Source organism: Geospiza fortis, unplaced genomic scaffold, assembly GCF_000277835.1.
Source record: "Geospiza fortis unplaced genomic scaffold, GeoFor_1.0 scaffold130, whole genome shotgun sequence".
NCBI classification, from domain to species: domain Eukaryota; kingdom Metazoa; phylum Chordata; class Aves; order Passeriformes; family Thraupidae; genus Geospiza; species Geospiza fortis.
Window position 1 is genome coordinate 9,877,350 of NW_005054300.1, and position 25,744 is coordinate 9,903,093.

General features: G+C 40.5%; 1 protein-coding gene across 1 annotated transcript in view; it reads right to left on the reverse strand.

Annotated features, from left to right (window-relative positions):
- The window catches only part of WDFY4 (WDFY family member 4), a 108,381-nt gene that overhangs the window by 68,156 nt on the left and 14,481 nt on the right, over positions 1 to 25,744 (reverse strand). Inside the window, 15 exon segments of the mRNA XM_031062490.1 lie at positions 2,087 to 2,256; positions 3,066 to 3,139; positions 3,487 to 3,639; positions 5,114 to 5,304; positions 5,415 to 5,526; positions 6,023 to 6,174; positions 8,117 to 8,348; positions 11,149 to 11,333; positions 12,328 to 12,546; positions 13,238 to 13,314; positions 13,587 to 13,794; positions 14,765 to 14,865; positions 15,734 to 15,948; positions 20,597 to 20,690; positions 24,644 to 25,251. Coding sequence (XP_030918350.1) covers positions 2,087 to 2,256; positions 3,066 to 3,139; positions 3,487 to 3,639; positions 5,114 to 5,304; positions 5,415 to 5,526; positions 6,023 to 6,174; positions 8,117 to 8,348; positions 11,149 to 11,333; positions 12,328 to 12,546; positions 13,238 to 13,314; positions 13,587 to 13,794; positions 14,765 to 14,865; positions 15,734 to 15,948; positions 20,597 to 20,690; positions 24,644 to 25,251 — 2,791 coding nt within the window.

Below are 25,744 nucleotides of genomic sequence, written 5' to 3' on the forward strand. Positions count from 1 at the left end.
GAGATTATATGCAAGGCTACATACAGGTTAACAGTGACTTAAGAACCACCATTAGAAATTCTAGCCACTTCCGAGATTGGATGAAAGCTTCATAAACTAGGAAGTAAATTAAAAGGTCACAGACTGTGCTGAGTTGGAAGGTACCCACAAGGATCATCAAAGCCCAACTCCTGGCCCTCAGCAGGACAATCCAAGAGTCACACTTGTGCATGAGAGTATTGTCCAACATTTCTTGATCTCTGTCAGCCTTGGTGCTGCCACCACTTCCCTGGGTACCCTGTTCCATCACCTGACCACCCTCTGGGTGAAGAACCTTTTCCTAGTGTGCAATCCAAACCCCCCCGACAACTTCAGGCCATTCTCTGGGGTCCTGTCACTGTCACCCCAGAGCAGAGATCAGTGTCTGCCCATTCTCTTCCCCTCAGAGGAAGCTGTAACTGCAGTGAGGTCTCTCCTCAGTCTCCTCTTGTCCAGGCTGAACAGACCAAGTGACCGCAGCTGCTCCTCATGTGGCTTCACCTCTAGACTCTTCATCCTCGTGGCCCTTCTTTGGATGCTCTCTAATAGTTTGTCTTTCTTATATTTTGATGAACGAAACTATCTACAAATCAAAGTAAAATATATTCTGCTAAGGGAACATTTTCTCTACTTTAAAGGTCTTTCACCAAGAGGAAAGGAATCCTGAGTAAAGCACTCAGTTTATATGAAAGATTCTGAGCAGCCTGTGGCATTCTAATTTCACTGTTATTACCACTTGGTTTCCAAGCATATAGAGGAGAACAGAGAAACCTTAGCAGGTCCACTGTGAGGAGGCATGGCATCCTTTCTTCACCTGTAGTTTGCTTTGACACATTACCTGGTTCTAAGGATAGAAAGATTAATGTGAAATACACACATTTAGTGAAGATGCACAATCTCCTCCTGCCCACAAGGATATTTCTTAAGGGACAGACACCAGTTGTTCTGCAGGAATAGCCCACACAGCAATTCCCTCTAGAAGTCCAAATCTGGGACCAGCAGAAGCTCCAGCACCTCTCAGTGCTGCTGACAGCCTGTTACAGTCTCTGCCGTCCTGGGGCTAGAAGGACAGGCACAGAGTGCTGCCTCTGTCCACTCTCAGCATTCATGGGCCTGACAACTAATCATGTTACCATGGAATAACAAATCATGATTATTTAAGGAAAAATGCTCATTCACACTCCTTACAATACATCAAATTTAATACACTAAATCCACAACTCTCACCTGTCTTGCCACCTATATGACAAAAGAAGAGACTAATTCCTACAAGCCCAGAGTAGGAATATACATAGAGATAACATATATCCAGGAGCATACAGTCACAAAAGAGCTGGAAAACACCAAGTTCCATTATTAGCTTACTCCACAGTTAACTATTAGAGGTGCTCATACTCTCCAACAGAGCAAAAGGCAGAGTCCACAGGTTTGACATGCAACTCTGTTTTTACAGTATCAAAAACAGAGCTTTAGAAATAGAGTTCCATGTGTGCAGTGCATTTCCCTGGGAATCAGGTGGCTGCAGACAGCACTATGTGGACCTTCCTCAGCTGTGGGTTGATACAATTAGTCTGGGAATATCAAATGAAGCAGTGCTTACGTTCTGTGAAGAGCAAATGATGATTTAAATGCTATGCTTCATGAAATCCTGACTAACATAACTGATTGAAATTCAGGAACAAAAAGGATTGTTACTGGGATATAAGCCAAACTGACAGGATTAGGTACACAGTTCTTTGGGGCCAAGTTGTAATACTGTAGTGATACTTTAGGGACAAGGCTTTAATGAAACCAAATATTAAGCACATATTTGGGTAAACCCAGTCATACCTACAGAACTGTCTGTTCTGCCACCATTATAACAGGAATCACCCAATTCACCTTGACACAAATATAAGGTTGGAGTGAATGACAAAGTTTTTAATCAGTTTTTCACCAGGGGATCCTGCAGTTGCCAAAGATCTGGTGTTCTACCGAGACAAGGTGAGGGAAGCTCTACTGTCAAGCTCTCTCCAACACCAGCAGAAGTACAGATCATCTGCAATCTGAGGAAAAGCTATAGACCTTGAGGGTTACCTGAGAACATCCCTTGTATTAAAGTATCCTTGCAAGAGATGGGACAGGATAGTGCAGGCCACAGTGATCTTGGAGCTGCTGATTTCAGGATCATTGAAAAGGAAAACAAGCTTGGGCACCATTTGTACATGGTAGGCAATTGCAATATTCTGACATGCATCTCTGTAAAAAAAGCACAGGGACTATTAAAAGCTTCTACTGGAAATGACAAAATTTGCAGAGTTTCAGCTAAAAGGATTCTCAGGTTGTACTGATACTTTGCATTTTTGGCTTTTAATGCTGTTTTTATAACATTTCAAACATGGTCAGACAAATTGAGCATGTATCAGTGATGGAGATGGGAAGACTACTTTGTGTGTTCTACTCTTCTCCTCTGCCCTCTACTCCAGAAACTGCTGCATTCCAACAAGTTCAAAGAAAATATTATTGAATTTTCAAGTGGTGAGATGGTAGCAAAAAATGCTATTCCTGTAAAACTTAGCAAGGGGAACCAGACAGCTCTGCACAGAGCTTTCTGCTACCAAAAAGCAGGAATCTAGCTTTACTCAGTCCCTCTGCCATGCTTTGTCTCTTTAGATACTTTTAGCTCCAGTCCAAATTATTAAGAATATTGATAAAGGGGTTGTGTTTTGATTTTAAACACAACTTCAATAATATATTTAAAAAATTATTTCATAGTCAATTCAAACATTAAGATTCCCCCCGCCCCCCGCCCCCAGCAGATATTTAAACTTGCATTGTACAGCAGTGGTTCCACATGAACCAGGTATCTTTTCCCAGACTGGCCCCAAAGTCATCTCAGGGGCTGAACAAATCCCTAACTCCAGGCTTGAAAGAGCAATACAAGAATGATTCACTCCCAGAATCCCCTGATTCCAATTGGGATTAGACTCTTCATATCCACCTCAGAGTTCAGTCAGGTTACAGATGAGTTTGTCCCACAGGTTTCTGATTCAAACGAAAGTTTATACCTGGAGGACTGCAAGATCTCCACAAGATGGGAAAGAAGAACAAAGTCAAGGTTTTCTGGTGCTTTCATCCAAAGCTGAAAGACAAAGGAAAGCAGAGGTTTTACTGAGCTGTGAGAACAGTAGCTGCATCAGAGAAACAGTTAAAACCAGCCTGGGGAGGAGAACACCATAAACTTTGAGTGTTTCTGTAATGCAGCCTGCAGGCACTGGGAAGTCCCTGCTTGTGCAGGGAGCTGTAGCTCCAGTTCTAACCCTGAGGATCAGACCCTCAGGAGTGTTCCTGCAGACCTGGGGGCCCACAGCGTGCAAAAGCACAACACACAAATACTGGATCCAGGAGATGCTGTGAGCAAACCAAATCTTGTATTATAAAGTCATCTTTAATAGAGCCAAACCCACAGAGTAACAGGAACAGTTTTACCTCAAAGTTGCAGAGAACATACTGGAATGCACTATAATTCTTGATGACAGAAGACTCAAAGCCCAGCTCAGCTGTGCCCACTAGGGAGAATATTAATTGTAAAATCCTGTTGTTTAGCAGCCGAGTCTTCCTCTTCAATAGGTAGCTCAGCAACTGAAAAGAGAAGACTAAATAAGTATTTGCCAAGTATAAATCTGTATTTAATTCAAGACCAACGTATAGTTTACTCAGATGTAGAAGTCATGCATGCATGCATTTTGCATAAGCATCATAAAGAAAATGAAGATTTCAGTCCAGACGTAAAATTTCATGCAGAAAGTCTAAGGATGAATTTTTGAAGGAATTGGCAACTCTGTGGCATTGAACAGGAGGAAAATATGTGCCATATTATGTTGAATGTAATTTTAAAAAAGCAACAGAGAAATATAACTGTAAATAACCACAGTAGGTGTTCTATGCTATTCTCCATGGATGTATACTTAATTGCTTACAAATGGTGTTAATTTAAAAAATACTAAATTTTACCTCCCCAAATGAAAAGCATTAGTGAAACATTGCCAGTTTCTCAACTGAGCCTACCTTTCATTATCCAACAATTTCTCCATACTGTGAGAAGAATGTTCAGAAAGCCATTACATTTTGAGCAGGTTGGGAAGAATAGAAATTAATTTGAAAATACATATCAAGACACATATATTACTTGGCTTTTAAAAAAAACTTCACTCCATTGCAATATAATGATAACATGGAGAGAACACTATGTAGCAAAAAATCAAAAGGAACAGGTCATACACAATACAAAGGATTGAGCAAGCAATATCTACGTAGGATAAACATATTCATATAAACTGCAATCAATTTATGGACAATTTGCATGTTGGGAAAATGGAAAGATTATAATAAATCATTAATGAAACCCTAATGTTGAGGGTCTTGTTTGGAACCTTCTATATTAAAGAGTCTTCTCTGTTTTTTCAGAGTTCTCTACTTCACCTACACAGAACAAAGTGAATGATACTAAACTGAAACTTCATACTTCAGCCTCAATCCATCCAATGTTACATATTTAGACTTTACATACAACCGAAATATTCAATCTGCACAGTTTTCAGGTTTAAGGATTAATTTGGGACATACTTAATCAATTCAGGCAGCACTTATTTATATCAGCACAATTCCTCATACACAGTGAAGACTGAGCCATAGGAATTCACTGTCAGCCCTACAGTAGACAGTCTGTAAAGAGGAATCTTAGGCTGGATGAGCCAAGGGGAGGAAGAAAAGCTGCCTGAAAAGTGGTCTTTTGTGTGTGGGATCAAGTGTGTTGGTAAAAAAAGGTGAAGAGTGGGTCAGCCACAAATCTGCTGCTCTGGCTTATTTAGTGTATTAAATCATGTCTGACCAAGTGGCATCTGCCCTCACACTTCCTTCAGCAGAAAACTGTTATGGAGGGACTGTAAGCACAGGATGTGGAGCACCATCCTATATCCCCTTCCTAACTTACTAAGCTCCAACCACAAGTGGCTATAGTCAGGATATGTTTGGTTCATTCCTGTTGATAGATTTGGGGGTAAATATCTGCAAGGGAAAGACTATAACCATAATGAATGAGCAAAAGTGTGTCTACCTGGTATCCATGGATGTGCCTCATCAGTTTTGCACTCAAGGGGCTGCTGTTGAGGATGGAGTTCAGGACTTTGACCGCTGCATACATGGTGTGGTCATCATGGGCTTTAGCAATGAGACCCAGGAGAATGGCAGGGCCCCCAATAAAATTCAGGCTGGTGGCTGCTGGGGAGGACTGGAACACTCTCACCCCTAGGAAATTGCAGTGTTACTCTACCAGGAAGTCACACAGACAATCTATTATTGGACAGAATAAAGCTCCACTCTTAAAAGAATATTAACATTAAGACAAGTGCATTTACCATATTGGCCCACAGCAACTGACCCAATAGTCCTCAAGGAACCTGAGAGGTGTCCAGCAATATTCTTAGCTAGGAATATTGGAGTTGAACTGTCCCGAGAATTAATCCCAATCTGAAACAGATAAAAGGCACTTTAGGAAAAACTTTGGTAGTATCAGGGGCACTAAAAAATGCATGCTCTAATACTTTGAATTATTTTCATAATTTTAGGCTATGAAAACCATCTTTTTTGATAAAAAGTTGATTGCAAGGACAAATATTCACCCACCAACAACATGCCACAATGCCCTACTTTCATATATCAATAGACCTGGTATTAGCAAGAACAATAGAATAGCATGTGAAAAGTCCCTGTGAAGGCATTAAGAAAACACAGACTGAAACAAATAATCATAAAACCTGAAAATTATGGCTTCTGCTCCTCTTTCAAAAAATGCTTTTAATAGGTGAAAATTAACCTATGAGTAGATCAAAGTTAAGGAATGGAAAAAGAAGTTAAAAAAAATAAACCTCTGAAGGTACACAGGCAAGACAAAGTCAGAAATTTGGCTCTAGGAAACATTAGAAGCCTGAGAAAATTTCTTGTTTAAGAAAGGGAAATTTGTGACCTCTTTGGCAATCAGCCGACCATCAACTTCATTGTAAGAGCTCTTTATATCTTGGACTGTAGTGAGAGATGAGCACACGGCATTGATTCCAAAAGAAATCTTATCTTCTGCCACCAGAGGTGCGATGATATGATCACTGCACTGGTCCTCACCTAAAACAAGAAAGACTGTGAATGTCTAAAGGAACTTCACTGTTCAATATGCAAGACAGGAGAGAGGCAGGTGAAAAATAACTGAAGGAAACTGATGTTTAGGAAATAATTTTACTTTGTCTTAACTATAACCATGAAAAAGCATTCACCCTTTGCGACACAGGCCATGGCATCTTGCATGACCAGTGCATGGCTGTGTCCTCTGGTAACTGCTTTGCCTTGATTCTGTATCCTCTCATAACATCTCATGGAGCTCAGAAATGTCCATAATAAACCTCTCTCTCTGTCCACACAGTATAAACAAACTTTATGGACACAGAAAACATTTCAGAGGCTTTCTGTTTCTGTGAACTTTATTGGGGTACCCAAAGCAAAGATTTGTGTGAAAGGAGAGCAGAAGCAAAAGTTCAGAGCTGCCAACTCACAACATTTGGGAAACTTCTCAATAGTACCATGTTCAGCAGTTTAGTATGAAATTCTCTTATGCATTTCTTTAAAGAATTTTCTATTCATTCTAACACTTGGAAAAACTATATGTATCTTTATTAAAAAAAAACCTCATGTTGTATTTTTGACAGTTTTATAGACTGGGAAAACAGCTGACTTACAAAACTGTTTACTAGTGCTGGTAACACAGCCCTTTTAGGCAAAAAATTAGTTCACACACCACATGAAGATTAACTATAAATAAAATGCCTCAAGACTGTGTCACCATTTCCCTTCCAGCAGGACTTGGTCTGCAGACTAAGCCTCTGTACAACTGCAGCCGATTAGCAAGAAGCAATGAGATAGTGGGGAGACAGGACACACCACTAACAAAAATTCCCACTGCTGTTTGCAACAAGGTCAAAAACCCATTTTAAGGGGGAAAAAAACCTCACTGTAGTATTTGGAGGGATTGTGTAAAACTTTTTTAAAGTCAAAATTTCCATTTGCCTGAGTTCCTTTGGATGTTTTGATGGAAATAGGGAGAGTGCAGGGAGAGTGAGATCATTTCACAATTAGGAGATCACATCTCATATGTTGCTCAGTGATCTCCCCTAAACAGGGCATCCCTAGAGTCACGTGGCCACAACCTGTAATTAGTACTGAAATCCATCTGGGAAGAACTATGCAGAAAACAAATCCCCCAGACTTCATAAAGACTCAATGATTCAAAAAATCAAATCCTTCTGACTTCTACAGGTAATGTTTTTATTTCAGAGCTGTACTTTGACATAATTTCTCTCTTAAATACCCCTGCCCACACTTGACTCACAGCTTTTTGTGCAGATTGAAAGCATTCTATCTGAAAGAGTACTCTCAGCCAGTGTTTTTACATTCTTTTAGGCTGGAGCATGACCAAGAAAGATTATTTTTCTGTTTTCAAATTAGAAATTAACACCCCATTTCAACCCAAGCTCTAGCACAGAGGGGAATGCGCTATTTGTTGAACAAACAGTAATCAATAACTGAAATGTTTTGACTGTCTGTTTAATAATTGAAGCTAACAGCATACTTTAGTTAAAAAGCCTCTTCATTAAATTGAATGTAACTTACTCGCCTGCCCCTCTCTTATTCTGCAGGCATTTGCAGTTAAACTCCATACTTCTCTTTCTACCTTTTTTCCCCCTGTTAGCACTGTTAATGCAGAATGTCTCACTTAAAGCTTCTGCTTTAATGTTTGTCCAACAGAAATCACAATCTTGCAACTCAGGACATGCTGTCCCTCCTTACTCTTCATCTCTCTCTGCTGCTTGATTTCTACCCTTCTTTCCAATTCACAGATGTTACAAGATCTTCATATATCTCACTACAATCTTGTACAACATTCAGTAATGCAGTTTACCAGACTTTTAGAGTGATCTCTAGATGCAGTTGGAACACTAATAGACCATTAAAAGAATAAAAAGAACACTGCCCTGACAAAAAAACAGGGGCAGATATGAGAATTATCACATACCTTGAAGCTGTACTGCTTGGAAGTTGCTACAATACTGAGGGCCAAGCTTAATAATAACTTCTATGGTTTCCACAGAAATGGCTTCTTCAAACAAGTGTGTAGGACCAAGGCGCCAGGTCAAGGAGGACTTCTGTTTCCAAATCCGAGGAGTAGCTATGTACCCATAGACATCAACAAAGGAAGAGGGTTCCATGGAAATGCAGCTACCTGGTAAAGGCTGGAGGTACTGCATCTGTAACAGAGGAGGAATTCACTGGGGGGATCCAATGCACTCGGGGTGTCCTGAGGTCGTGTCTCTGTAAGGTCCTGCCTGCCACCTCTTTGCTCATTGAAGTCTCAGCTGCGCAACACAATTACACTGGGCCTGGCTCAGCTGCAGCTCCTTCTCCCACAGCAGCCCTCACAGTGCTGGGCTCTGCACTGGCAGCTACAAGGGGGCTGATTACAACTACAACTCTGGTTGAACACACCAGAGTTCTGGCTCTTACTGAGCAGAGCTGGCAGCAGCAGCTCTCCAACATTCCCCTCATCAAGGGGCCGGGTGTGGGCAAGATCCTGGGAGGGCACACACCTAGGCCAGCTGACTCAAATTAACAACAGAGATATTCCATACCATATAACGTCAATGCAGACATAAAAGCTAAGGAAAGGAGGAGGAAGGGAGGGAAATCATTATTTACAATGAAACTCAACATACAGGTCATTTTCCATCTTACTTTCCCTCCTCTGTCCAGCTGGGAAGGGGAGTGATATAGCTGCTTGTGGGCATCTGGCATCCAACCATCCACCACAACAATCATTAACTATTGTTCAGAAATTGGACTTTAAGAAGTACTTTAAACATAAGTATTTTGAACGCTTAAGCCTAATTTTTGTTCCAAAAACACAGTCAAAAGAATTTCAAGTATTGACAAAGAGAAACCCTGTCTTGACTCCAGACATATTTTTCCTTTCCTAACTTCATAAACCTGACTTGACATACAACACAGAAAGAGAAGTTACAGTTACTTTGTACTGGCATAAATGGAGAATAAGCAGTTTTTGAAGAGTGTAGATTGTCCGATTGCATCAGTAAACTTCGGTGGAACTAATGTTGTTTAGGAAACAGGGCCATTTATTTTTGGTACCAGAATAATGATTTGGCCTCCTAAACTGAGTCTATTATTTTATTTAACTGTAGAGAGCTCTAACAGGAAGTAGTTGGAATTTTTTAGTAGAGAGAAACTACACTGTACTTTGGGGCTTAGCCCTGTCTTTAACGATTTGTTGCTAGGATGGGAGACTCCAAGTATTTACTGGTCTCTGACTACTAAGATTTAGCAAACAGGGATGGTCAGTATTAAGAGGCAGGAGTTGACACTTCAGTGAATAAATATCAGACTTGATGCGGCACAGTAACCCACCTCGCTCCAGCTCCACCAACTGAAAATAGCCTTTGGTATTGTCAACAACCTTCATCCATTTCTAACTTCTTAGGCCATTTTTTCTTCACTGTGCATATCAGGATGAAGACTTACATTAATCAGTGACCCCAACACTGGGACAATCTTTTGTTTACTAAAGGATTATTTTATTCATATGAGCTGTTTCACTGAATGTTAAACACACTTGTTGTGAATTCTTTCATCAGTTGCAATGTTTAGGCCTAGCTTTATTGATGACTTTCAGTCTCATTTGAAGGAAGTCAAATTGAATTAAATTTTCATTCTTGAAATGGATATAGGTCCCAAAAGGCATTTATAAGACAGATGATTTTTCTCAAGTATGGGAAAGAGAATACTTGGAATTAAACAGGTTGTGTTTACAACAGTGAGTTTTGCACGTGCTGAGATTGAATTGAAATATAGGAACAAGAAGAAGGAGACCAAGGTTACAAGTTTCAATTAATAAAAAGATTCTACTCAAAAACCAAAAATCCACCACACCAACCAGAGATATAATAGAAAGAACAGGCTGCATTTTCTACACTGCATTCAAAATCCAAAAATCAGATCTCTGAAATAGTATGAGATTAACTGCAAAACTAGGAGCATGATGATATTAATAATAGAAACCAGGGGCTATTCTCATTTATCTTGTAGATTATGAACCCTTCAGGTGCATTTGGATTACTTTTGCCTGCTAGTTCATCCAACCTGAGAATTGACTGCCATGTGACAAAAATCATAAGAAATTGCGTATTAGGGGAAATGCCAGTACACCAATATTAGCAATGAACTCATGAATTGATATCATCTCACACACTGAACAACTAACCCTGAGGAACACCTATCTGTTCCTGAGTGCTTAGTGTACTAGTGAGGTAAAAGACTACTGACTGATTGTTCAAAGGGTCTAAGAGAAAGAGGATAGCTTGACCAAATAAGATGCTTGAGGATATTCCTCCCAACTTTGGATTCTTGCAAAGAGCTGACCAGTCACAGCAGCTTATTTTTCTGTGACCTTTCCACTTTCAAGAACTTTCTTGAAAAGAAAGAGTGGAGACTCTCTGTGTAACTCATCACCTTTGCAGGTTTTAGCTTAAATCCAGCTCATCCTTGACTTAGGGCTCTCTGGCCACACCTTGATGTGAAGTACTTTTTATAGCTCACAACCTCTGCAGATGTTGGGCTTAAACTGACAAATCCTCTGAATCACTAGTAAAGTCAGAAAATGTTGACCTAGGGATATAACTGAATTTCAGCAACATAACCCTGAGCTACCTGCATGCTAGGTGTCCCCAACTCTAGAGGAACATCACCACACAAATTGCCCTGGTTATCTACATGCTGAAGGGGGAGAGGAGAACAAGCTCAAAGCATCAGTATAAGCTGAGAACACAGTTCTGAAAAGCAGCACAAGTACACCCTGTTTTGTACACATTTCTGACTCCACTCACACCCAGCACTGTGGCACGTGTTACATGTCTAAATCACCATGCTTTGAGTTTCTCAGATAATTACTGAAAAGTCGTGGTAGGTGCATCGGGAGATGGAAATGAAAAGCAATGCAAGGCAAAAGCCAGGCACAAGATCTATGCAGAGAGCCTTTACCTTTGCAGAGCCAAGCATCTGACCATTTATGTAAGCTGACACAATGCAGTTCTTCTTTGCTTCCTTAGCAACTGTCACTGTGAGATGATGCCACTGGCCAGTGACCAGAAGTTTACCACAGCCAAACTTGACTTGCCTTGGAAATGGGGAGGGATTTAGGACCTCAGCCTCAGGTTCCATAATATCTGTAACAGCAAAAAAAGGGATAAGTAAACAGAAAGTTTCTCATCTTCACCCGCCTCTGGAACACAACTCTCAAATCTGACAGGAAGAACATGACACCCTGTGGGTACAGTGTGATTTGATGCTATTATGTCTAAAGTTTTTAAAACACTGCCCAAGGTCTGTTTCATGACCTACAACTTGCACAGCTCTCAAGATCCCTCCAGCATACAACATGTCACCCTCCCAAATAACACCTGCTGTCTGCCTTGATGCTACAAACCTGCCCTGAACTAGGACAAACCCAGCACATTCACTAAGAGGAGAACCCCTCTGTGTATTTACAGAGTTAGCTGGCACAGAGAAAAAAAATCCCTAGCAGATCCATCAGATGATAAAATCTCCATATTAATTTGTAGCTTTTATGAAAAAAGGCAAGCTGGAATCTTTATCATCTAAGGCAATCAGAGCACTCACACAACCTCAGCTGTGCATGAAAGTCTCAGCTACTATTCCCACTTCATTTCCAACCTCCTCTGGAATACTCAATCACATTTACATTTGAAGTACCTACTCTACTCAATAAGGAAAAGGGGATAAATATCAGCAGGGAACAATATTAACAGACTGGCATAACAGAAAATATTCTGAAAGCAAGGAGAGGAAATGAGTTGTTTCATTGGGAAGCTAGATCACTCCCCAAATCCTCAGTCATACTCTCCAAACCTGCTTAGTGTCATACAAAACTGAATGGTTCATGCCCAGTCTCCACAACTGCACTCCACAATATAAATTACACTCAAAAATTTTCCATTGAATATTGCAATAATTCACAATGCCTACAGCAAACTTAAAAATTAAACACAGGCAACAATTACAATCATGACTGGATTCAAGAAGAAAACTGGAGAAATGTCATTAATATCCCGGGAACTTCAAAGAAGAGGAAATTTCTTAATGAAAAATTCCAGATAACAAGAGGACACAGCACTGCAACTTGACTGAAAAGAGCCTTACCCAGTGGCTGGAATTCCACTTCTTCTGTAGAAATGACCAAAGAAAGGTCCTGCAGGAAGAAGCTTACAGAAAAGCAAACAAATTCCTGCTCTGCTCTTGACATGTGCCTCACAATGGTAAGGAAGCGGAGTGGGTGGCTGCCGTGCACCAAGCCAAACTTGCTCACCAGGAACCAGCAGGACAGTGTCAGGCCACTCGAGGGAGGGAATGTTCTGCTGCCTGTACAAAGGAACAAAAAAGCATTAAGGAAGTTGCTTTCCTTGTGCAGCCATCAGCAAGCTGCTTTCTGTTTCATTCTTCCATACCCATACCATGGAAGAAGCAACATCAGATTATGGGGGTTTAATTTCTATTCTGCTGGACTTCATTGCCTGTATTCAATATCACAGAGATTGCACATATGACTCTGTGCACATGTATAAATGGCCTAAAGCTGACTGATGGGAAATGACCACTAGATCTCCATGCTGTGGAGCAGATGAATTAGCAATCTCTGAGCCAGAAACAAGTTCTCAAATTTCACAAAAAATCAGGAAGCAAAAGATTCGGCTATTTCCCTGTCCACCCAATAGAGGATTTTGTTGTATAGGAGAATCTCATTAAGTGAAAGTTCCTATTCTTTCCATAGATTACCCTAAATTCTGGTGGCTCTTACTGGTTAAGACTGTTCTTTTAGAAGCCTGCTTTAAGTCTGTATTGCTAATATTCGTTCATCACAGTATGAAGCTGCACCCAATTCCCCATTTTGCTGAGCAGTACAAGCTTTACAGTTCAGAGCTGGTCTGGGACACAGACAGAAGTGTTTTGAAGCACATAGCTTATGTGCTGCCCTTTCTTACAGCTGTTGAATGTTTTCATTGGGGCTGAGAGTCAGTGCTTCCAGAAGCTGTAGGTGAGTCACAGTGCTTACCTGTGCCAGTCCCTCCCGAGACAGATTGGTCTGCACTGGATCCCATGACAGTGGCCAAGGTAGGGAGGTATAAACACCTATACAAAAGCAAACAAGAACCCATCATCAGAAACAAAAATCATCCCTGACGGTCGCCAGTAACTTTCTGATACTGCAGGATCATGGTAGAAAGGCAGAGAGTAGGCTGTCAGCAATAAGACAGTAACAAAATATGTTGGCATCATTGCTGCATGGAAGGCAGCCATAGGGTACATAGATTAAGATGAAGAGAGAAGTGAATGGTCACTGTGCTCAGAGTAAGGGTTTGGAGACCTCAGAGAAGCTAAAATAAAAGCAACAGCAGCAGTACCCATAGCCTTCCATGGACATGTCAAACTCCACAAACGACGGAGCTAAAGCAGTGCCATGCAGCTGGAAGTTCCGAGGGGATGTCATGGAGATGAGACTCATGGCAGTCTGGAGTGCCAGTGCAGATCCCTTAGACAGCCAAGGTGAGCTCCTGACAGGCACAACTGTCTGAGGATCAGATTTACTGCCCACCACACTCTCTTCTGAACCTGAAAGAAGAACACAGTGCCTAACCAGCTCAATGTCTGCAAGTCATTTTCCAGCCACAGGTATTGCCCATATTCTAGGCATCCCTTCTCAGAACAGCACTTCATGTTCTTGAGATAACACATCCTCAGCAGCCCACAGAAATCCTACAGCAAGACAAAAATAAATATTGCACTGAAGACATTTCAAAATGGGAGGCTGTCAGGAGAGCCATAGCCATATTTTAGCCATATTTTCTTCCCACACATCTTCAGGCACCCCCGGAACTCACCTTACTAAAAAATATCCCAAACCCATTGGTTTAATTTTTCTTAAAAAAAGACCATTCATTCAACTGTGCTGTAACAGAATAGTCCTGAGCAACACATGGAAGAGGATTTGAAGAATGACTGCAAAGTACATGACTCAAATACAGACCATGCTGTATCAGGTGTCTCAGACATGAGACTAGTTTAAGCACCAAATACTACTGTATAAATACTACTACAAATATTATTGTAGCCTCTCATCTATAAAATACATTAGAGCAGAGAAAACTACTCAGGAAAACAGCCTGCATAGGCTGTAGATTACTAGGATATTCTAGGGACTACAAAAAGCAGTGCTCTTTATTCCCATCCTTATTCTTTTTCTGTCTATAAATCACAGGAAAAATATGCTGCAAAACAAAGGAGACATTCCCCTTGGCTTGTAGAATATTAGTATTTTTATAAACCATGTCCATGTCTGATCCAGCAAAATCTGAGTGTATGCTCAGCATCTAACTTGAGCAAAGATTTAATTTGATCTCTGCTAGCCATCAGATCAGCTCTCAGTGTTGGTCAAGTACCACCCAATCTGGGGAATACCCAGTGAAAATCTTCTAGGTGTACTAAACCTTCACAGGGACTGTCTTGGAGCAATCTACTCAACAGCAGTTTCCTGCCAGTGCAGAGACATCTCTAACTCAGCCCCTGTTCATTGTGTGCTTACCTGCATTAGCTGAATCACTCCCCTGACAGGAAAGGACCTTGGTCTTGTTTGTGCTGGGCCTAGGTGGTACTAATGGAGAACCTCCCAACCACAAAAATTGCCTAATGTGGAAAAAAAAAAAGCCATTTTATAAAAGGAAAACAAGCCAGACACTTGGAGTCACAGCAACCATGCAAGTAGAGCTTAGACTTCTGGAGAACAATTTATTTTACTGAACACCAAATTTTAAAGACATCCCAAACAGAACAGAAGAAATGTTTTGCATTGTAGCAACACAAATATTTTGCTTGCTTTATATTTCCTTCCAAGGTTTTAATGTTAAAAAAAAATCATATAGTGCTTTTCTTTATCAATATTTTTGAATAGCCCTAATTTTTCAGGAATAAAAATCTATGGGTCAAGGTTTTTTATTGAGTTCTTTTTTATAAATCCTATTCCCTATTTGGCTGAAAGAAATACAGTCTTGCACTGAATATTTAAATTCATCTGCACTCTGGTAGCTGGTAGGTACTGTAATGTCTAGCACTTGTTAGCATTAATGAAAAAAGTGCAACCTTAAACTGGAAACAGTGACTGAGGAAGAAGACTGCACTTTATTTTTTGCATCTGTCATTGACATGGATCTGAGACATGAGAAAGTCATTTTTACTCTGCAGAAAACAGCTTCTCCATATAAATACCAGGAGAGAATAACCCTGTTTGTTTTACAATGACTTAATTAGTTCATTCATAAGTGGCTTTATAACCCCTGCAGAGATGATGCAGAACACTACAGACTCTTACCATCTTCAGGAGCCATTTAAGCATATACCCTGCAATCAATGAGGAAGGAGGATTAACTGGGTCTTGGAAGAAAAGGCTGAGTATTGCTGAATTAGAGCACTACATGAAGCATCTAATTATTTCCTAAACTTTGCAAAAAAATGGCATTATTAAAGCAAATTGCTTCTGTTAGATACAAACTTATACCTTAACACATGTGGCTCAACAGCCTGTGATGCAAGCTTCTCAAACACCCTAGTAAGGGGCAGGTGCAGGGGGTGGCTGTCACTGCAGAAAGCATCCTGACAGGAGGTTATGACTGTGCTCAGCAGGCCACATTCACACATCACCTGACGACTCTTCTCTGACTTCACCAAGGACTGGATATGATCAACCAGAGCACATTGGATTTCCTGGGAAAGCTGAAATGGACACAGAAGCAAAGTCAGAGAGCTGGAGCTAAACTGTATAGGACAACTGATTTATTCTGTTTTAATTAGTTTTTCAATTGTCAAATCCCTGAGTGTAAACATCTGGTCCAGAAAAGAAGCCCCTAAGGCAAGAGGCTCAAGCAGAACTGCATGGCTGTTCTATCAAGCTCTGCACTAAAACAATGTGCATATATTCATCTGAGCAGCTGCCTGGCCATCCACAGCTCAGCTTTCCTGCCTCATCTCTATGGCAGCAAAGGAAGAAAACAATCAGCTGCCATTCAAATACAAGACACCACCACCAAGGACAGGTTATTGGGCATAAACTCCAAGACCAACACAGGAATTCAGAATATATATAACAATAAGCCTGTGGAGAGGCATATTGACATGATCTACTCTTCATTCTAAAAGCATTGTTCTTAAAGAAAACTATATCCAGCAATGCCAAGAAACAATTTTAAACACTTCTCTTTGCTTCATTATTGCTTCTTAATGATCTTTAAGCCTCTCAATTCTCATAAATTATCTTTAGAGCAATTTGTTTCCAGTTAGGAATGCATTGTACCCCACTGACCTAACTAGATTTCATGTAAAAGTAACTGGATCATATATTTAAACACAAATCTTGCAAAGATTAATTATTCCCTATTTCAAAGAGGTTTCAAACTTTCTCACATGCTCTTCTAAGAAATAAATATTCAAACTTTTAAAGAAAAGGACAACAATGGTGACAGGCACACAAAAAAAGGCAATGGGATTTGATTTTATAACATGAATGAGAAGCAACTGGACTCAGAATAAGCTTACTAAGTGTAAAGAGGAATTGAGCTCTTTTGCATTCAACCAGACAAAGCCAACACGGGACAGTTGCAAAGCCAACAAGCAATTTGTATTCAAAGTGTCCCCAACTTCAGCACTTAGAAAACAATACATCCATTGTAACATACTACAGTTTTTGCAAACTTAACTAAATATGTCATATCTGAAGGGTGTGTTCTTTGTATAACATTTCCTAAGGGCGAGTTCTTTGGATAACATTTTCTTCTCTCTGAAGGACTATTCATTGCCAGGGACATACGTTTCACTGTGCATTGCATTACACACAGAAAGTGTCCACCAGACCAAATGACTTTATTTCAGAGTGTTTCAAAGTCTCACAAGTTTTTAAATCTTTCAATTAACATTTTACTCTATTTCTGACTATATGCAGGAAAGTATGTTTAAATAACACCAAACAGAGAATGGCACAGATCTTGACTAAGTGAAGCAACTGGTTTATTCCAAAATAAATCCAATAAAAGCATAATGGTGTACAAAAGATTGATTGTTTTCATTAGCCTAGCAGCTCTGTCAATAGCAATATTGCTTTGTTTTGAATAAAATGAGCTGTTTTCATGGATTTCTGTTCCAGTAAAATGAGATTTTAGTGGAAATATTAAAGGTGGCCAAGAAACCACGCTGTGTATTTCTGTATGCATGGATTGATTTTCTTAACACTTATTACTTGCTCCATGAATCAGGATATTGAAGGTGCAGTTAGAATGCAGCTGAGCTCTGCCTCAGATTAGAGTTTTAAGGGCAAATGTCACCTAGCAATTTGCCCAATCTGCTTAAGTAGTTCCCAGATTCTTTCTCCTAAAAGCCCATAGTTTCAAAACTTGGTAGCTGAATTTAATTCACTGTTATTCATCTTCAGGGTTATTATGCTATTTTCAAGATAAGCAAAAATGATGAACTTTTGTCGCTGTGCATTCACTTCAGAAGGATGCAATTTCCTTAGATTGAAGAACAAAATAGCAATAATTACTTCTGCAGAAATACCTGAAAATTTTAACTTTTTTAACATCTAAAGGGAGAACAAGTAATTTAGCCTAAATTTAAAACAGAGATGTGTCTTTTTAAAAAGTGCAAAATCCTTGTTGATGTTGATTTCACAACAGTGACTATGACATCAGCTCATTATACAAGAGACATGGATGAAAACAAAAAGGAAAAATCCAGCTGTGGAAGCAACAGCATTACTTAGTAGAAGTATAAATTATTTACATGATGAATTGTGTGAGGATTAATTTTTGTCTGTATTCAGAAGAAACCTGCCAGGATGATGAGACAGAATTGAAACAAGCTTTTATTCTCTTCTCAAAAATTGTTTCCTTTCCCTTACTCACCCTTGTCTGATCTAGACGGTCTCTGTATCTGACATTACAAATGGGAAAGATTTGTCATGACACTTTGGAATCTTAAAATTTCAGTCAAGGATGATGTGTCTGAGAGGAAACTTCTTTCTTTTCAAGGTAGAAAATATGCTGTGAATATCCTGAGCCACATATCTGAAGTGGATGCGAACCTATCTCAATTTACAAAGCGTTTGAAACATGTGCAAGGCTATCTTTCCTGTAAATATCCTGAGCCACATAATGAAGTAGATGCGAACCTGTCTCAATTTACAAAGTGTTTGAAACATGTGCAAGGCTATCTTTCATCATTGAACAGACAACATATTAAAGAAAGGAAAACCTATTTTGATGTGGTCAAACAACATGGAGTCTGATGGAAGCTGACTTGGTTTCAGTCATAGGCATGAACATGAGCAACATCCTCTAAATACAATTTACTGACTCAAAGACTGCTTACTGACTCAAACCTCTTGGTCAGTTTAAAAGTTTTAAGCAAGCTTCTGTACCCATGACATTCAAATTATTTTTTTCCCATGCCTATCAATGGTGGGAATATATATCCACAAATCTATTCTCCTCAGCTCTTAACTGTCATTCCAGAAAGTATAAGAAATGGCTGAAGTGCAAAATCACCTGTTTTACTGTCTGCCACTAGGTTTTCTGCACTGACAGGCTCAACATTGCTTCAGCCCATCATTTCCTGGATCTGACAAAGGTTGCTGAGAAGTTGCAAAATTGGCAGGAAATTGATATTATTTCTGAGGTCAGAATTGAAAGTACATTAATTTTATTGCATTCCATTGGTGTTTCTGTAAAAGCAGTGCTTTCTCATTGCTAATTCTGTGAAAGCAAAGGAATCTAACACGATCTGAACTGATTCTAAGATTTTTCCAGATTACTCTCAGACACTTGGACCTAAAATATCTATCATGGCACTAAAACAAGCAGAAAGAGATGAGTTATTGTCTCTTCTTCTCCACATTTGCTCCCAAAAAAGGGTACCTTTTGATTCACTCAAATTCAGAGCAAGAAGCCCCTTGAGAGTTTTTATGAAAGTCTGCAGTACATCCACAAAGCCATTCTTTCATCTCATCTAGCTGTTAAATACTGTAGCACTAGAAAAAGAAATAGTAACCTGTTTGGGACAGAATATATCTACCCAAAGAGTAATTTCTTCAGGTATTTTCCTTGTAGCACGTAGCTCCCCCTCACTAGCCTCTGACGTTAGACCTTTTGCATCAGATCTTACCTGACTCTTGTGTTCCAAGTAGAATCTCCTGGCACAGGGATTCATGCAGTGATATATGTTATGATTAAAGCTAATAAAGTCCAGCCTTTTATGTCTCTACGTGGCAGCATCATCGAGCTCCCCAAGCTCTGAAATTCTATTCTATTCATTCTCTCTCTCTCATTCAATGATTTCTTCAATAGAAATAGCCAGGAAAATTCTATTTTTCCTTTAACCTTTTTTGCAGGTTATTTTATGAGAACTCCTCAAGACATTTGGTAACTCCTAGGTAGGGTTTGACTCAGGACTTTGCATAATAGTGGTCCAATTTTACCTGAGAAAATCATACTCACAACAGAAATACTAAAATGCTACCAGTAATATTTTCTTATTGACTAAGAAAAAAGGAGTGAGAGAAAAAGAAAAAATATGAGCATATTTAAATACATAACTAGAATTCGTGCTCTAGTCCTTCATAATTTTAAGAACACTGCCATCTACTGAGGATCTCAGATGCTCTGCTTCTTACAGAGCTCAAGTCCTGGAGCCAATTCCCATTTCTTGATGACACTCTCATCCAATTAACCCTTCTACTTGTTTTTCAGATATTAATTACTGTAATTAACAAAATTTCACTAGCTGGTGGCTTGATTCCAATAAACAAGAGTTGGAATGTGCCAGCAGTTATTTGTTCCTTTCAGAGCTCTGGATGAGCAACCTGGTTTTATTTCAGTCCCTTCATATGTACTTTGACTACATTCAAGTATGTTAGACCAAACAGCCAATACAATATAGGCAGTATATGTATTCAGAGTGGGGGTGTGCATATATATCTGGATGGTTTAACAAAGAAAAACATATTCTAAGCTGCATTAAAAGTTTATGGACTATTAGGTCTGGAGGGTCAGACTGTTCTGGTTGCTTGGTCTGTTGGCTATACTTAAAACAGTTTTCAAGGCACTTCTATATTATGCCTTTGCAATAAGTATTCTGGGACCAAAATCCATATACTGCATCAGGCAGGCACAGAAATGCTTTGGCAAACTGACAGACAAAAGTCTTTGCTGTTCTTACATCTACTGACTCAGTGAAATTTGTGCTGTTCCTCCTGACAGTGTTTAGGTAAATTTTAGTACTGCCACATTTGCAAAGACTAAGCAATTCCTGGAAATGAAGCTACAGAGAAGTAGAAGACACTGTTTGGATGGCATTTTGATATGTTCAGACTCACCTGAGCATATCCTTCTTTGTACAGCCTTGGCAACAACCTCACCATGACACAGACAGCGCCTGGATGTACAATGGTGCAGTCTCTCATTTCCAACCTGCAGTACAAAGACACATCATAATTACCATGAGAACAGCACAGAGGTTCTAACCATGTTCCAGCAGTGCACAGCATTAAATCCTCCTAGCAGCAACCAGGCTCAGCATTGGAAACTAAGCAAACGACACAAATTACCCAGAACAGCTGGATGCCTCCTGAGAGTAACAAAGACAGGACATCACCTGCTCATGAGCTGACATTTCAAGGACCTGCACATTCAAAGATGTGAGGCAGCCTCTTTAAGCAAATTTTGCCTTTGAAGGTATTTACAGAACAGAAAACAGACAACCAGAGGAATCACTGGTGCAGCAGTCCACAACCAGTGTTATCCTTTTATTTTCTAGAAAATTATAACTTGAGTTATACAGTAACCTTAGTACTTCAACATAAAATGGAAATAAGCAAAGGTGAGACAGTCTTGATGAAATCAGTATGCCATCCTCCCCTTCCAACACTAGAATTTGCCTAAAGTAGTAAAGTAATATTGAATATCTGCTTTCCCACCCATTTTCATTTTTGACACTTATAACCTTTTTATGTTCAGGCACAGGAAGGAGCTGAGGAATCAGAAACATCACAGAGAAGATCTGCTAATGCCATGATGCAGGCTAGAGGTCAGATATATCTCAAAGATGAACCCACAGCACAGCAAAAACTCTAATTTAGGCACTACTGGCTCATCCTGTTTAGAGTATCATCAGCATTTCTGGGTGCACCTTTGAACTGGAGTTGTGATGTGCACTGTCAGAAACATCTGTCCCAAGCAGATCTCACAAGAAAAGCAAAGGCAACATCTTATGGCTGTAATTAGACTGACAAAATAAAAGCACAATGTGCTTTATGAACTGTATAAAACACAAGGTACAAGGATAAGAGTAAGCATTAAAAAAAAAAAAGTTTCACAAGGGACATAAAGGAGGGTAAAAAGGCTGCAATTAAACATGTTTGTTAGCCACTCCCAAAAAGCCTCATCTGATACAGCAGAACAGGGAGTAGTGTGTAGCACACTGCCACACAGTGACAAATAATTTGTACTGCACCCCCAAGAAGGAAAATTTCAAATTAATTGCTCATTTGCAATATTTTCTGTGCAGCAAATCAGAAGCAGGTCTGGTATAAAGAGTTGCTGCAGCAGTGGTTTCAGTGTGGATACATAGACCCATACTCGACATGAATGTAGGCAAGTTTTGAAATGTCACAGAAAAAAGTACACTGAAAATACACTCTCCTCCCATCTCCCTGAGAAATCCACACCATTTTAAAAGAGAAAAATCCTGGCTCTATAAAATTAACAGGGAAGAAATCATGGTTGGAAAGCTGCCTGGCTGGAAACAAGCTTGGCATGCTGGCCCAAGCCCTGGTGAGCCAGAATGTGCCCAGGTGGCCAACAAGGCCAAGGGCATCCTGGTCTGCATCAACAATAGTGTGGCCAGCAGGAGCAGGGGAGTGATTCTGCCCCTGTACCTCACCCTGGCACTGGTGAGGCTACACCTCGAGTGCTGTGTCCAGTTCTGGGCCTCTCACTACCAGGACCTCAGGGTGCTGGAGTGTGTGCAGAGAAGAGCAACAAGGCTCAAGATGGGCTTTTAAGAATAATATTCTTAATAATAAGAATTCTCTGTGGTCCTCACTTTATGGCTTGTCTTAGTACAAAAGCTGTGTTCCTGTTCCAACTCCTCACCTCTGCCAACAGCCCATCTCTCCCGCTCCTGCTCCAGGGCTACCCAATCAGCCCTGTGATTCCACTCCATCGATCTCACCAGCTTCATGGTGAGAATTGCAAATCTGCTCTGCACCGGTGCTACTTAAATAAGATAAATAAGAAGTTTTGAGTACAAAATGAGATGTCACAAAGAACCTGAAGAGCCATTAGCACAGTGAGCTGTCTGTGGTAACAGCAGCTGCAGCAGCCATGCTGCTTGGGTGGGCACAAAGAAGGGCTTCCCTCCCAAAGAGATCAGCCTCAGTTAACACAGCTTGCAGCAGGCTATGTCTAATCACCAGGAACAAAAGGATAATCACAAACCCCATCTGCCACAAAAGGTATTTCAAACATTACTGCAGGGGCAGGAACACAGAGGGCTGGTTTTGAGATGGGAAGGACAGAGTCAATTCCCAGAAGTTTGCAGCATCATTGACCACAGGACAGTGGAAGGGGCTAAAATATTATCCAGCATTAAAGTGCTAGCTTTGCTATGTATTATCCACAGGCTCCTGCAGGATCACCTCCTTTCCCTCCCTCCTTGGGAATATTAAATATGTGTTGCAAGATGGGGCACCACAGGCCACCTACACTGACTGCATTCAAGTTCCTCCTTTCAAGCTGCTGCCTGAAAACTTTCAGGGGGAAGTGTGAGTGTGGATTACAGCTAAGAGGAAGCTGCACTAGGGGAACAACAGGCTTGCAGAAACTATGGGATTTCTTATTTTTATTTTCATAAAATTTACTGGTAGAAAAGGATACAGGCTGCATAGCTTGAAGACTGTCAGCTTTCCAGTACGTGTTCCTCTTTTGTGTTTGCATACACTTGTCATGGACAGTCTCCAACCACCCCTAGCTGATCTGGCTTCCTTTTGTGCCTTCCCATCCCAGAACAAACAATCCCAAATCAGACAGACACTGTGAACTGAAAGGGCCCCAGTTTACAGGATTAATATCTCAACAAGCGGTATTCCGTTACTGCACAGCATCACATCTCAGCAGGCAAAACACAAGGAGAGAGGAGGCCTTGCTCATTTCTTCATTTCAGACCTAGTAACTTCAGAAAGACAGACAGAGCCACACTCCTCCCAGCATTGCCCCAACCTATTCTTTCTCCCTTAACATCCCATACAAGAGACAGCGTACTTCTCACAACTACCACCCTCTATGTCCTCTATGCACATGGACCCATGTTCTCCCGAATCAGGCTAGGAAGATCTGCTTGGAAAAGAGCATTTATTCCTCCTGAGCTACCAAGTCCTCTCCCTAGTACTGAGTACTAATCAGAAACATCCAGTGTAATTTAAAGAGTAAACATGGAGCAAACATCTCCATGACTACTTTAAAATCTGCTGCACAGGGAACAAAGAAATCCACCACACATTCTTTTACTTGCTTCAAACAAGTATAAATATAACCAGAAATGCTTATTCAGCCTGCTTCAGTACTCAGGGAAAAGAGTTCTGCTGACTTCAGTGACTGCTGCTGTGAGTGGCAGGCATCACGTCTTGGTCTTTAACTTGGAAGATGACTTTGCAATAATCTATAGTAAGGGTTGAAGAAATCTCACACTTATCAACTTAGCCTTTTTAAGCATAACTCCAACCAGAAACAAATTTGGTAAAAGGATTGATATTCAAGATAAACGTAGAAGAGAATGAATGGACAGAAAAATCTCATGAGTTACAAAATGCAGGTGATTCAGAACTGATTTACAGCTGACAGCTATACTGATTTTTGGTATAGTCTTCCCTTCCTACCAAGGATATATGTTCTGACATAAACCTTTATTCAATGAGGAAGGCAGTATGACTGTTCCTTTTCCAATTTTCTCTATTTCAGCATGAATAAATGTGCTTGGACACAATTGCATGAGGGAGCATTTAAAATACCTTAGTGTAACTTTTATTTTCAATGTATCAAGTGACTGGAAGCAGCTTGTCATATTATTGAAAAAGTCAAAATTGATCAGAGCAGGTTCAAGCAGTGACTAAGCACAAGATTTAAGTGCCAGCAAGCTGCTCTTGGGGCTGTGTGTCCCACTGCTGCACTAAATTCTTATACCCAACTTTTTTCATTATTTACTTTTCCAAAAGCATTGTTTTCTGCTGCCTGGAGGCCTGGGAGTTGGGATTGAACTGATTTGTTTACCCTTGGCAGGTTATATCACAACTTCCCTCAATTTACTACCATATAAAATGCACATATCAGCCTTAGTACTCTATTTCCTGTAGTAAATAAAGGCTTACTTCTCTTCAGGGTTCCCCCACAGCATATAGGCAGAGGCAGGTAATTTGTTGCCTGATCTTTTGAAAGCAACAGGATGCTCTTCTTGAGCTTGGTGTGCCTCCTGATCATCTCTTGTTTCTTCCGTCTCTAGCTTCCTCTCCTTAAAGTAGCTTTCCTGATGGAGGGTTCCTTTGACCATATGATCAAGAAAGCTCAGAATCCAAATGCAGTTTTTTAGCCATTCTGGGAGAGGTTGTGAAGAACAAAATGCTGCATCCAAGAATTCTGCAAATGTCCTCGTCTTCTCAAGGCTCACAGGAATTTGCCTTTTCCCTTCTGTCCAGAAGCATCCAAGTGATCCAAGATCCTCTGCCATCTTTTCAAAGAGGCCATTCCTCTGGAAGAAGGCGCTGTTGACAGGGTCTAGGTGCAGGGCTGCAGTTATCCCCTGAAGAGCATAGAAAACCAGCTCCAATATGCAATTCTGTCCGACTGCTGCCCACTGCCCACATGGAGGGTCCTGCAGTGCACCTTCCATGTCTGAGAGGAGGGACAGGAGCCCATTGAATCCACTGCAGGCTCTGAAAGCTGAATGGCTCTTCGGACTCTCCAGTATCCTCAAGAGTGACTACAAATGTTGGGAAGAAAGAAAAAAAAAAGCACTTAAAGGGGAAAAAGCTTTAGAATATTTTAAAATCGCAAGTTTGCATAAAACCTCTTTCACCAAAATTTCCCTCTTTGAGGGGGGAGGGGAAGGTGGTCAAAATAAAGGTGATCACTGCACAGCTTCTCCTCCCTTCCCCCATATACCCGCTGAATCATACAACCAGCCCTTGAATGCACCCTTAGGAGCCACTAAAGCAGTCAGGTACAGAACAGTGCTCACAGGAGGAGGCAAAGAAATCAAATTTCCTGCTTTACAAATCCTAGTCTGTTTGGCAAGAGGTGGTCTCATATCTTTGGCTGCTCTTTTACCAGTCTTCTCAGACTCTCTCAAGAAACCTGCTTTTGCCCTAGATGAATGGAAGTAAAGACTAAGTTGTAAATACCCTCACATGGAAATTGGCAGGAAGGGACAGCTCTCTACAGACAACTCTTTCTGCAGCCCTGAATGCACCTGA